The 13,336-nt window shown below is 43.5% G+C and overlaps 1 protein-coding gene across 8 annotated transcripts in view; it reads right to left on the bottom strand.

Annotated features, from left to right (window-relative positions):
- Window positions 1-13,336, bottom strand: part of LOC105671886 (serine/threonine-protein phosphatase 2B catalytic subunit 2) — a 118,058-nt gene that overhangs the window by 41,542 nt on the left and 63,180 nt on the right. For all 8 annotated transcript variants that reach the window (XM_012366407.2, XM_012366408.2, XM_012366401.2 and 5 more), the window contains 2 exons: window positions 11,227-11,351; window positions 4,968-5,079 (listed from right to left, as the gene is read on the bottom strand). In XM_012366407.2, coding sequence (XP_012221830.1) covers window positions 4,968-5,079; window positions 11,227-11,351 — 237 coding nt within the window. The remainder of the gene's footprint in view (window positions 1-4,967; window positions 5,080-11,226; window positions 11,352-13,336) is intronic.

The following is a 13,336-nucleotide window of genomic DNA, read 5'->3' as shown; positions in this document are numbered from 1 at the left end:
TCTCCTCTCGCTGTGTACATACAAGCGCAACAGACGACTGGCTCTCGCCAGACTGCACGAACGATAACCCTTCGCCTCGAATAATTACAATGAGATTTTCGTCTCGTTCCTAAGAATAAAACGATTTTACTTCCAAAACCAGAGCTTGGAGTTAGAATCGAGTTATTTCTTTCTCTTTTTTTTTTTTCAATTTCAAGTTTGGATTACTTTTGTAATTGAGCCGTGTTATTTATTAGACTTATCTCACGAAACACGAAGGTGTTTCAAATTTCGCAAAAAGCTCTCTCTTGCTCCCTTTAAGCCATCGTTCTTCGCTACTGACACGTGTGATCTCGGAATTTGACGCGATGCGCGCTATATATCCGCTACGTTCGACGAGGGATCGTCGAAACGCTGTTCGAAACGACGTGCGAGAAGGATTTCCTGCCAATAAAGCGAAGTAGTCCGGACAGGATAAAGATTTGTCGGGCGTTGAGGCTAAACGGATCGCCGCTCGAGGTTGCCACTCTACGGTCTTCACGAGATCTCGCAAATGAACGACCGGATTCTTGAACGTGGTGGCCTCTTTGAGGCTGCAGATTGAAGTTTCGCGAAACGGATGCCCGTAATATCGCACTCAAGGGCGGACCTAAGAAAGCTCCCATGTTTCGAGATTATTAAACGCGAAGAAGACGCTCGCGAGGTGTCTGGAAAAACTTGGTCGTTGAGAATTTCACCTTGCGCATCCGTGATTACGACTGTATATAAATTTCGCACACTTCAAGTTATTAAAAAATTAAATATTCTGCAGATGCTAGACTTGTTATAAGAAATAATTTAATCCTGAGAGAATTTTTGCTACATTTCATTAAATTTAACGTAGAATCCTGTTATCTATCAGAAAATTGAACAAAAAAATAAAGTTCATAAAAAAAATATTAGAATTTTTTCACTATGATCAAAAACTATTTAAAAAATATCGAATAAAATCAAATAAAACTAATTACATCCAAAAAGACACTATTGTGCAAATTGTTAATTTAGAAATATTTTGTAATAATAGCATATTGAAATTGATATGAAAAAGAATTAAATATAACAAGTGTAGTTTACTAAAACATTGTTCGCAATATAATATTTACCCCGATTGGTGCGTGCAAATGTAATACGTGATACTGTTTGCATTTATTCGCATTTTAACATAACAGTTTACAAACTAAAAAGTAATTGATAATTTAAAAACGTAAAATTAGTTGTAAGTAATTTTAATCCGCGGTAATTCTATAAAAATACAAATAAAAAATTGGAGCAGATATTATAGAACGGAACTGTTATATAATTGTGAGTAATAGCAACTGATTTTCGCACACATTTTCGCATTTTGTATTATTTCTGGCTGCGAAACGCGCATTGATATCGCGGTGAAATCGTCGACGATTTAATTGCGCGTTTGCTCGTGTCTCCCGCGTATGCGGACAAACGATCGTTTTTGGCGACCAAGTCCATTTCGAAACTACACACCGCAGCGATCTTGGCGCGCGCCCAGCGCGTCCCGGCTTCTTGCTCGAAATCCGCGCGAGCGACAAAATCGCTCGGAATAATGCGTTCGCTCAAGTCCGCTCCGAGCGAGTGCGCGTCTCACAGAAAGCGTGATCGTTAGTCTCCAGCATTGCGCATCGCGAAACCGAGCCAAGTGTGCAGATACGATTGCGAGACAATCGTGCAACATAGGTGTCGCGCTTCCAAACACAAAGAGACACGAAATGCAAACTGTATCTAAATAGTATCGTTGTATAATATCGTAATAAAATAAATATAAATATCGTTGGAATGTATCTTTGCGCACATTTAAATATATACTCGAAAAGCTCGTGCAATAAAAGGCAAAGTAACATTTTTTTTAAATATCATTTTTTCCTCAACAAATTAATAGAAAAAATTAATCAAAAATATAATAAATGGATTGAATAAAAAAAGAGCTTTGAAGTTCGTCAAGTTCTATTCATATGATGTAAAACTTTAATACGAAATCGAAGCCACACCATCATATATTATGCCGGATACGGTTGTAAAAATGATATATTTGGGGATGCGAGAGATATATAGCGGCAAAGAACAACCGTACATTTATCTTGATAGAACCGGTATCGAACTTCTCTATATGTCACGGTTAAGCGCGTTACATTTTTCTCGCATCATTGTTGTCCGAATTGGCGGAAAAATGTGTGCGCGCGCGATGTTGCAAAAAACACGGAGAAAAATGCGAGCGGGGTCGTGCGAGTGCAATATATTATCGCGATCCGCTACATTTTCATATTACACTCGCGTTAGGCCGATGCGATAGGATGCATTTTGTTATAAATTATCGCGTTGTTACAATTCATGACGGTACAATTACTCAACATGATATAAAAAAAAAGAGGAAAAAAAAATAAATACACGCGGCGAGTTATACCACGAGAATTATCGAACCGAATTAAATTTCTGTTGCTTTCACGAAAAAAAAGAAAGAAAAAATCACAATCGCTGTTCTTGCGCGGCTTTCGGGCGTATCGCGACTTCACATCGCAAGAGAAAAGCTCGAATCGTCGCAGATAATCGCAATTTTCTCGATCGGCCGCCGAAAATGCCGGCGTAAAAAAAAAAAGAGATATATGTATACGCGAGTGAACACGCGTCCCCGCGCCGGCTGCTCCCAAATGCCCGCCAATAAATGCACGGCGAAAGCACCGCGTTAAAATGATGATTAAAGCTGCCGGTCGGCGCCGTGCGCGCGCGCTGGGATTTTCGCAGTTATTAAACGCGCTCGAAATCGAGGTCACAATGCGTATGCGAGCGGTTTTTTTCCCGCGTCAGGCGACTTCCGCGGCTCGCGTTTCGCTTAATATCGCGAGCGGAAATGGCATTCGTTGCTTTTGATAGAAGAGGAAATTAGAACTGTTCTCCAAAAAACGATTCAAATCCGGAGAGAATCTTCTCCCGCGGGTTACAAAATGCGACGTGAGTGCGGGAGCTCTCGTACCCTCTTGATGTGTCGGCTTTTACTTCAACAATAAAGTTAGAAGTGTAGCATCATGTAAAGCGTATGAAGACGACGTAAGAGGGATGCCAGTAAAATACAATGAGGCAACATAAAATGCTTAATAACACATAAAACATTCTTAAAGCGTATTTAAGCGCGTCAGACAGATTTATGTCTAGCGGTTGTAATCAAACTGCGATCAAACCATTACTCGGAAAATATGGGAAGAGAAAAAACGCAGACTAAGTAAAACAAAAAAAAAATGCAAATTGTTTCTTAGTCTCTTTTAGAGACTAACACTGGCTGTTTGTCTGGAAATAAATTCTGCTCTGCAATTAATTAGTCCATCAGTCGAATTAGATGAAAATCCCGAAGAATCCTCGGAAATTTTCATCTCGATAAATCCGTCATCAAGATGTTAGTGCATCGCTCAAACGCAAGGCGCAATAACTCGAGAGCTCGCGCAGCAGAAGCCGGCGTCTCGCGGAAAAGTGTATCGATCGCGGAAAATTGTCCGATACTAGGTCAGTCTGCGAGTATTTGCGAGACGCCCTCTCTCCTCCCTCCGCGGTTCCCCCGCCGCGTCGTTATAACGTTTACGATACGAGCGACGGCAACGCATTTACGACCGGTGACGGGAACGAACGTGATATATGGCGCGGTTTCTCGCGGATGATGCAAACGCCGATGCTCATGTACAGCTTACAGCGTCGGGATTTAAGACGTGAAATCGAAATTAAGCGTCGCGAATGCACCGGAGACGTGCGCGAGTCGACAGACCGCCAGAGTGCCTTCGGCGCGGATTCCTCCGACGCCGTCGCGATCGCGTATGCGTTTCGACTAAATGCGATCATTCGACTTTTTTCACCGCTGAATCTCATTTGCCTAATGTGCAATGCATATTCCGCACGAGCGGCAGAATGCAGGTCGGACAGCTGCATTTGATATTAAACGCGCTGTAAATTTAGATCCCCGTACCCATGAATTGCGCAACGTGGCGAGCGTGTTTTATTGGACTCGCGCGATTAATGTAATCTCAAAGTCCGCGCGCGAGATTGTTAACAAACTTGAATTCAAATGAGCATGCGAGAACGGACCAGAATATTCTCCGTGAGTTTGATCTCCGGGCAAACACAACGCGCCACGATATCCGGCGTTTTACGATCTCGTAACTTAACTTATTCGACATGTAATTCACGTGGCCGAAGGACTAAAGAGACGTGCGGGTCACAAGATCGATATTACAGCTCGTGTTATCACCACTCGATCAGGCGAGGCTTGTCATCCATCATTATTGCAATTTTATCTCTAATGTTAGTATTATTATGTCCCATAAATAGATAACGTATTTTTTTATCAAGTTTCAAGGAAAGTTTTAATATTTGATATTTTCATAAAATATAAAAATATTAATAAATATTAACATAAAAATCTACGAGTAATTTTTGCATATTTTTTATTATGAACGCGTGCGTCTTTAAGGTGAAATTTGTAGCACGATAAATACTAACATTCACTTAGCTTTCGGTTCTTTCCTGAAAACTGCTTCTTGTTACTTAGACCCTGTAATTATGGCGTGTACGTATGTGATCACGCGATACAGATTAGACGCATAAATTTCGCCGCAGCGCTAATCCACCTTACGAGGCAACGCTGCCGTAACTAACGAGACGGAGAACTTAATTCGGGTCGCGAATTATTAAACAGGAAATAATTTCTTATTACAGCGCGAAACAAAGCAAGCGCTGCTAAAAAGCTCGCGCGACCCTCAGTGAATAAAAAATTCTGCCACACGGGAATATACATCACAACTTTAGAACATCACGAGATCAGAGGGTAGTCTTCACATGTAAATTTTTGAAGGCGAGAAAACAAATTTTTTTGGTTTTCGCAAAAGATACTCGCCGCTTGCTTAGATACATTATCTGAATTATGAATTTCAGAGAGAGCTATATGAATTACTTACATTCCTGCTTAAATGTGAAGTATTCCGTGAGATGACGGCACTCGTGGTTACCTCTGAGGAGGAAGAGTGTGGTCGGATGGCACAGTTTCAGCGCCCACAGGTACAATACGCACTGAAACAAAAACGTAAACGTTAGAAGATAGTTCGCATAATTATAATGCCAGCGCTATTTTATAATCATTAAGTACGGACAAAGTGATATATCTTGAAATAAAATTTGAAGAGTGTTCATAATAACCGGAAATTAAATTATTGATAACGACAGCCTGTTAATAAATCAAAACGCCGCGCAAACACTTAACGGGCAATTAGTACGCTCAACAAGTGTAACGTCGGCTTAAACGATAAAGAATAGTTCTGCAAAGGGAAACGGGAATAAATTGTCAAAGACAGAGGCACTCGAACTAGATTGCGATTGCGCCGCGTCGACAATATCGAGATCCTTTAATTAAATCGAAACAATCCACTCGTCTCCGTCGCGCGGTTTCGATCGCTCCGAAGATCTCGATTCGGCCGGCGTTCCGCTTCACTTTAATTGCAGAACTTGTGTGCATCGGCATGAATTCGAGCGCCGGCGGATTGAATCCTCGGGATGCATTCGGACCTCACGAGGCACCGTCTGTAATTTAACGCGCTATTAATCGGCGCATCGACGAACGGCGGAACCGCGGCAAACAACGAAACCATTAATAATCCGCGTGAAACGCAATGATAAAGGTGAAACGTTTTGGCAACGGAAAATCGCAGCCAGACGGTCTCGCAACGCGCGGCCTCTCCGTCGGTCTTGTCATCCCGCGAAAATGAATCGGGTGGCGAAAACCGCGAGTTGCATTTGGCTTGCGTTTCGTGTACGTGATGAAAACGCGTTGTGTGAGTGCACGAGGTTAACTGCGTTTTCTATCTACCAAAGGATGTAGAATATAAATTACTCGGCAAATATTTAGCGACATTTTCGGACAAAAATAATAACAATGAATAAATTATGTGAAATTACAAAAGCGGAAAAACATTCTCGTTGTCTACGGCACGTCTGTCGATCATGATCGAAATGTGAACGCATCGAAACCCGAATCTCTCACGCTAGAGCGACCGAACTGCTGGGAATCGGCTGTTGCCGGCGCGCGTTACGTGCGAATGCATCACTAATTAATATTATTTGTTGTAGCACACGGACCACTGACCCGCATTAAATTGGCAACGGCCATTGCTCACGAACGGCGCATTTCGCATGAATTTCGCGTCTGCCCTAATTAGCTCGCTCGCGAATGTGGCGGCTGTAATGACGACTCCATTAGCTGCACACGGTTTCGGAAAAATGTGGATGGGAAATCTCATCAGGTCTTTTACGCGGCCAACATGTGTCCCGTACTCGTCGTCCGCGGCTGTTTAATAATCACGGGTGTTGCGGTTTTAAACTGCTCAATTGTGCACGAACAATGCGGATTAAAGCATTTACAGCTTCCACGTGTTTATCAACAATTTTCTCCGCCGTAGAAAATTTGTTTCTGAATTTATTAAATAATCTGCTCTTAAAGAACTCTAAAAAACTAATTCAAAGATTCAAAATTGATCAGAGAATTCGTAAAAAAAAAAAAAAAATACAGTTGATTCGCGAGATACTTTGTACGCGTGTATCTTTTTTTAAGAATAAAATACAGAACAATAAAATATTGTTCTTTCTAAAATCGATGCTTGCTCAACAAAGCAAAACGAGAAAACTTGCCGTTCCTTTACAATTGCGAACTTTACAGATGTAAGTTCCGAGAGAAAGTTGGAAAAATATTCCGATAATACAGCCTTACGTAAGATGAGACAAATGTGATTGCGATTGAAACCGCTGGATCGGAACGTTTAACCTTTGTGTATCGAATCAATACCATGGAACTACCGATATCGCGCCGCGGCTTAGAGGGAAAGAAATGTCACACGTTCGGATATATAGGATATTTATCTCCCGCTCTGTCGCGCGTCCCAGCGGATTGCGCCGTGATGACGCTAGCACGTCACACGCCGTCTACCCCGATACGAGTTTTTTCGATTTTCGCACCGCGGGATAAATCCTTGTACCTGCCCTGGCCATAAAAGCCACGACGGCAATTTTTTTTCTTAGACTTCGAGGTCAATTATTTTCTCCCCGCTGACCCGATCGACTGTCTACCGACGTGCCGTCCCGCGTCCCGCGCGGCCCTTTCTCTATCGTCCCTTTGCGAAGTCAACGGAGCGATTGCTCGGCGCTCTCGCTCAGCTCTCGCCTTGCCGTCGCTATAATTACACGCGAGGGCCTTCATTGGCATTGTAACGAAATAACGCACTCGGCCGTCGTATCGGCCTTCAGATTCTGTCACGGTTCGTGAGTATGCGCGTTATTGTGTGAGCATCGTGTGTTTTCCGCGATCGGACATCATTTCCTCCTTATAATGGTATCGCACGGCGTGTTCCGATAATTGGCCCGATAATGAAATCCCAACGCGAATTTTTAATTTTGTTTCAATTCAGATGCGGCTCATTCGGCAGATTCAACATGATCCCTTTTTAAAGTGGAATTCTTTTGTGCGTTACTTTCAGCGGGGCGCTTTTGTTGAAGTACTCTTTAATTGAAATATCAGTCAAAATGTCGACTAAAACTTTTACCGACTCAACGGGAGCGCCCGCATTACTTAGAAACAGCCACACGCGCCAACGTTTTTCTCTTAGTAAATATTTTTCAACGTTTTCATAATTTCCCGGATATTTCTTCCAGGAATTTTCATATTAATTCCTTCGTTCTTTTCAGATATCACTTGTCGACGCAGCGAGGAGACATCTTATTAAATAAACCATTACCGAGCACATTGTTTACACGCAGGAGCAAGAAGTACATAAAATAATGGAAAAGTATGCGGAGAGAGAAAGACAGAGACGAAAAACATATCCAACTTAATTATCAAACCCCGTAGTCGCGCGAGAGTTCACCTAGTTTCACATTCGCTCCCTCCAACTGTATAAATGTCGTCTTACAAGCGCGTGAAATTACTCGAGAGAATTCGCAGGGAGCTTCTCCTCTCTTTCTCCGTAGCGAGAATGTGATTTTCGAGAGAAGGCGGAATAAGATTTTCAAATGAACGATCATGGCGAACGTGGGCGCTGTTCTCGTTCTCTTCTTTAAGCCCTGCAATCCTCTTCATATGCTCTCCCTTCCGCTGCCTCACGCAGGCTCTCCGCGAGATGATCAGGAGCGAAACTTTCCGACGAACATGTCGCCGTCGGAGAAAAGCCTTCTGGATCCTCCGGCGGAGAAACTATCGGAGCATATTGCAGATAGGGAGTATCGATCTCACGGAGATTCGACGCGCTGCTACTGTATGTACACGCAACAAACACACGTACACACACACACACACACACACACACACACACACACACAGATGTATGCACGCAAGACATACGTGTACACACCGTCGGTATTTGCATCACGTATCTACGCTCCGAGGATATACTCTCTTAAAACGCGGGACAAACTCCTTTCTCCGTGCGAGCCATCGAGCGGAGCATCCTTGAAGGATCGAGCATCTTTCGAGTGAGAGCAGCCGTGCGACGCAAACCCTTTTCATACGGGAGCATACACGCGCGGCTCCGACCGATTTATAATGTCATTTACCACCGGGAGGAGAGAGGGTCGAAAGGGGAGAGGACCTCGGAGGGGCGGTCTATTTTCTCTGCGAGAGAGCCACCACCGCCGCCGCCGCCGCCGCCTCTCCTCCCGAGCATTGTGTCGTAAAATAAGAAGAGAGAGCAACCGCGCTCCGCTCCGTGTCTCTCGTGGATAGATCGGGGCCACCCACGTCGCAGTACCGAGAATCGTAAATACGATCGAGCCCGCGTCCACTCGCGCGCACCAGCGAAATTATCCCCCATAAGGGAGGGAGGCGGGGAGGGGGGGGGGGCGCCGCCCGCGTTCATTCGCCCGGAGAAATTCCACGTTAATTTCTCGAGCCGGGAAATAGAAATCGCATGGTTCGACGAGTGAACGGTCTCTCAGAGATGGCGATGGCATTTCGCCGGCGTCGGAGATTAATGAGAGTAAAGGGAAATACAATAAATGCAATAAGGTAATTAGCGTAATTGATACTAGCGATAATGAGAATTTTCAACTTGACGTAATTATCCGAATGAGAGGAGAATCATTTTAAATAAGATCTTCCTCTGCGATATTACTTTATGCCCGCCCACGAGTATATCGATCGATCTTAAAGGACTGCTAAAAGATTCCATTCGGTCCATCAGTTTGATTGGAAACAGCGATTCGCGTACGGCTTTGGACCGCCGTTATAAATCTGACGGCATACGTGCGCGCAGCGACGACACGCCACGCTCGCGCGTCTTGCATTATTCAGAATCCACGAAGACGCATCCCGATCTGAATAACGGCAACCGCGGAATACATCAGGAGATTTTCTTAAAAGGAGCCATCTTCCCGCTTGCTGTATGTCTTGTAAGACGTACTTCGCGAGAAATATATTTAAACCCTGATACGTGCCGCGTCATGTGTAATGCCATATACAATATTGGATTGTCCCCCTGTTCCTTCCATAAATTTTTGCACTCGGCGGAAATTGCTGTGTAAAGCTTCCTTCGCTGCGAGCCAGAAATCATATTTCACGGACACACGCTGTCGTCGGGAATAAATCAAACGGAGCTACAAATAATTAAACGTTACTTTCAGATTGCTCTTAATTGTCCGAGCAAGTTAGAATGAACGGAAAATATTTAAGAAGCGCTGGGCGGACAAACAAATTATAAGAAAAGTATATAAACTCTTTAAAATATTCAGGAACTTTACAGTCGATATCGAGCTTGTAGCAAGTCGACCGTGTCGACTTTCTTCAAAAATAAAGCTTCGAAATTGTATCCTTCGAAATGTCTGGTACGCGCCGTTGCTGCGAAATTTCATCTTGTGTATCGCGTGCGCGCGGTTTAGAACGATCATGCTGAAATACGCGCGGCTCCGCGTATTCCGTTTGAATTGCACGCGAAATATCCAACGTGGAGCGTGCCTCGATTAAGCTGCCGTTACCTAGAAACGTCCCTACAGTTTAGAAACTGCTTTGCACCGCGCGTATTGCGACAGACGTGAGACTTATTCGTGCGCACTCTCTCTTTGGGACGTTACATCGCAAACTAAAACTTCGCAGTTTTTCCGCCGTCTTCCGGTTACGGAATTCGCGACACGAAATTGTTCGTTGCCTTACCGACGCAAAACTGCCTCGAGAAGCACCCACTCGAGATGCGAAGAAGCTCGCTACTTCGAGTTCCTCTCGCGCATTTTCTTGTCCCAGTGGCGGAATATTGCATTATACTCGACATGAAACGTACTCGCCCGTGACGAAATTTTATCTCGCAAAATAGACCGCTCGTGTCGGATCGAAGTTGATTATTCCTGCATGACTTCGAAATGACATTCAAGAACGAACGCCCAAGACTCCGAGTAACAAATGCATTCTATGTGTATACGTCTCGTCTCTTCCTTTCTTGACTATTGCGCTCTCTGCTCAAAATACAGATTCCTTTACTGGAGAAAATCTAAAGCTGGATAGCAACGGATAGCGAGAGTTATATTTAAATAAAAAAATGTTTGGTGCAAAAATCGAACTTCAAAATGAGATTCAGAACGCAGCAAAGAGAGTGAAAAAAAGCAGAATGGTTCTATCCTCTGACTAATATTGTTGATTGACTTGCATAAAAAATTATATCTTCCGAAATTACATTTTTCGCAATTACCGAGAAAAGGTATGTTGAGTGAAGCGAAGTGCTGCGATCGATAGCGGTGCGATATCGCTTACAATTAACGGCTCGCCTCTAAAAGTCAGAAATTTTCCAAGAAGCTTATACGCTATTAAATTGCGATTTTAATGTCACGACATTTACGACAGTCATGTGGCATCAAAGCAAACCTTCCTCACAGGATTAACGCTCTCGCGCCTTCGCCGCTCCGGATAAATGGGCGCAAGTCAATAATTTCATGACTAATTAACGGGAACACGCGCTAATTACAGAATCCAATAATCGAATATTCTCGCATAATTTTCGAGATGTGTAAATTGTTTTTTTATACGATTTTCTCACTTGTCAGACTAAGAGTAAATTTTCACTTATTTGCGCAAATTCAACTACGTACGCAAACATAATTAACTCTCGATTGCTCCGATTTCACATTTCACGTGATGATTTAATGGTTAAGAGCGGAATTTTTATTCTCACTCTTCTTTTTTTATGTACTTACCTCGATACTGAAATAACCCCTGTCAACGTAATCGCCGAGGAAGAGATACTTGGTCGAGGAAGGTGGACCGCCCACTTCGAATAATTTCATCAGGTCGTAGAACTGTCCGTGAATATCGCCGCATACTGAAATCAAAAGTAGATCCAAATCAGATGGGAAGCTAAGGGGAATCTCTCAAAGGAAGCTAAGGGGGAACTAATTACCTAAGGGAAAGTTTTCTACGCCGCGATTTACGTGGCGCCACGCGCAATACTCTTTCGGGGCATTGAATTATGCGAGATAAAAGACGACATTCAGAAAGAGACGAAATTACCAGGCGCACGATTAATATAGCGCGATTAAAGCGCATCTTGCGTCGAATATATAGACATTAGCGACCCTTGAGACTCGGTAAACTTGTTTGCGAACGTTTCAAAGTGAAATTACGCTCTCGTGTAGTGCAGGATGCGGGACGAGGCGGGGAAACGTTGAGAAACTTCAAGTTCTCGAAAGCGAGAACTATTAGCGACCAGAACCCGAATTGAACGGAGTTACTTTGACGCGGTATCGCCCGCGGTTCGTTATTTTCCGATATTGTCTCCCATTATCTCAATTGAAAAAGCGTACTTCAATGGCAATTAACAATCGCGCATACATAATTACCGCTGTGGCAAATATTTATCACCATTTTGTTTATAAAAGTGAACATGAAAAAATCCATTTATTTCTACATTTATTCTTCATTTCGCCTATTTATCACACAGTCATGTTATAATTATTATAAGAATTTAAGAGTATCTTCCAAAACTCAAGAGTCTCCAGCAATAATAAATAGTGCAAGAAGCCGAGATAAGGGACAGCGGAATTTAGAGAGAAGCGTAAAAAATGGAACGTAAAACGTGACGGGAAAAAAATGTGACACGCTGGAGAGCGGTAAACTGTTATACACGACGATAAATGAAGGTCCATAAACACAGCTGCAACTCAGCAACTTAGTTTTCCAGCCGTCCGGCGGAAACTATCGGAGGTCTGGATATGTGTGCACGCGCGCGCACGCGCGCACCGCGGCATAACATCATAGCTTATGACTATCAACTATTTTTATTATTCACCGCTTTGCAGTACGTTACGTTGCGCTGCTTTCGCAACATTTTCCGATACCGTTCGTTGCAGGGATGCAACACCAATAAAGTTGTTCTCCAACTATGCGCCGCGCACAGTTCGCCCGTCCGTTGCGGTAATGAAGTAAAACAACGATTCACATACATGCCAGCTTTGCACTTGGTTCGCGTTTGAAAGGCGTGGGATTCAATTAAAGATTGTGGCAGGCACCGATGTGTTACATTATGTTTAAGATTCGTATCGCGTTATAATAAAAGCTGCAGTGCGGATATTAAATTTTGCATAGGTGACCCACGTAGATGAATCCGTGACAGGGTGACAGATGATCTCGCGATCCGCCCTGTTTTCGTTCTGGTTTTATTAAAAAATTTTTTTAAACGCGGTAAAAATATAAAATGCTCGCTTCCACAAAGAGAGAGAGAGAGAGAGAGAGAGAGCTTCTCGACGGCGTTTATATAAAATATTATCGCGGAACAAAGGCAAACGCCAACAAACAGCATCGACAGGAACGGTTTTTGTTCAACATGCGACGATATATCCTCGCGCTAATACCGGGTCGGTCCAGAGAAACTGGGACATCGTCGCGCATGTAAAGCAGCGAAATATGAGGTATCAAGCCTGACGGTGTAAGCGCGGGATAGATAACTGCATAGATAATTAAATTGAGAGCGCATTAACATAACGGAACAGTGGGAGCGAAATAATCGACTGTAAAAGATGAATGAAGGAGATACAGTAGGCGAATGGGCTCGCCCGAATGGCGATACGGAAACGCGATAGGACGGATATTCCGCTGCGAAAACCGTAATGCCCCATAAACGCCGACGCCGCGGCAAAATCTCTGGAGACTTTACTGCGAGATCCCATTTCTATCGCTCAAATTACGACGAGAAGTAAAACCGCGCCGTGGAAAATCGCGAGAATCTGCGAGCATTAATTAGGAATCTGCATCCACGACCTCGCAATATCGTTGATCTTCACGCCGCATTACGTGGATTAACGACTCTTA

The sequence above is a fragment of the Linepithema humile genome, chromosome 4, assembly GCF_040581485.1.
Source record: "Linepithema humile isolate Giens D197 chromosome 4, Lhum_UNIL_v1.0, whole genome shotgun sequence".
NCBI lineage: Eukaryota > Metazoa > Arthropoda > Insecta > Hymenoptera > Formicidae > Linepithema > Linepithema humile.
The sequence above is the reverse complement of the archived record's forward strand: the minus strand, read 5'-3'. Positions and strand labels throughout refer to the sequence as shown.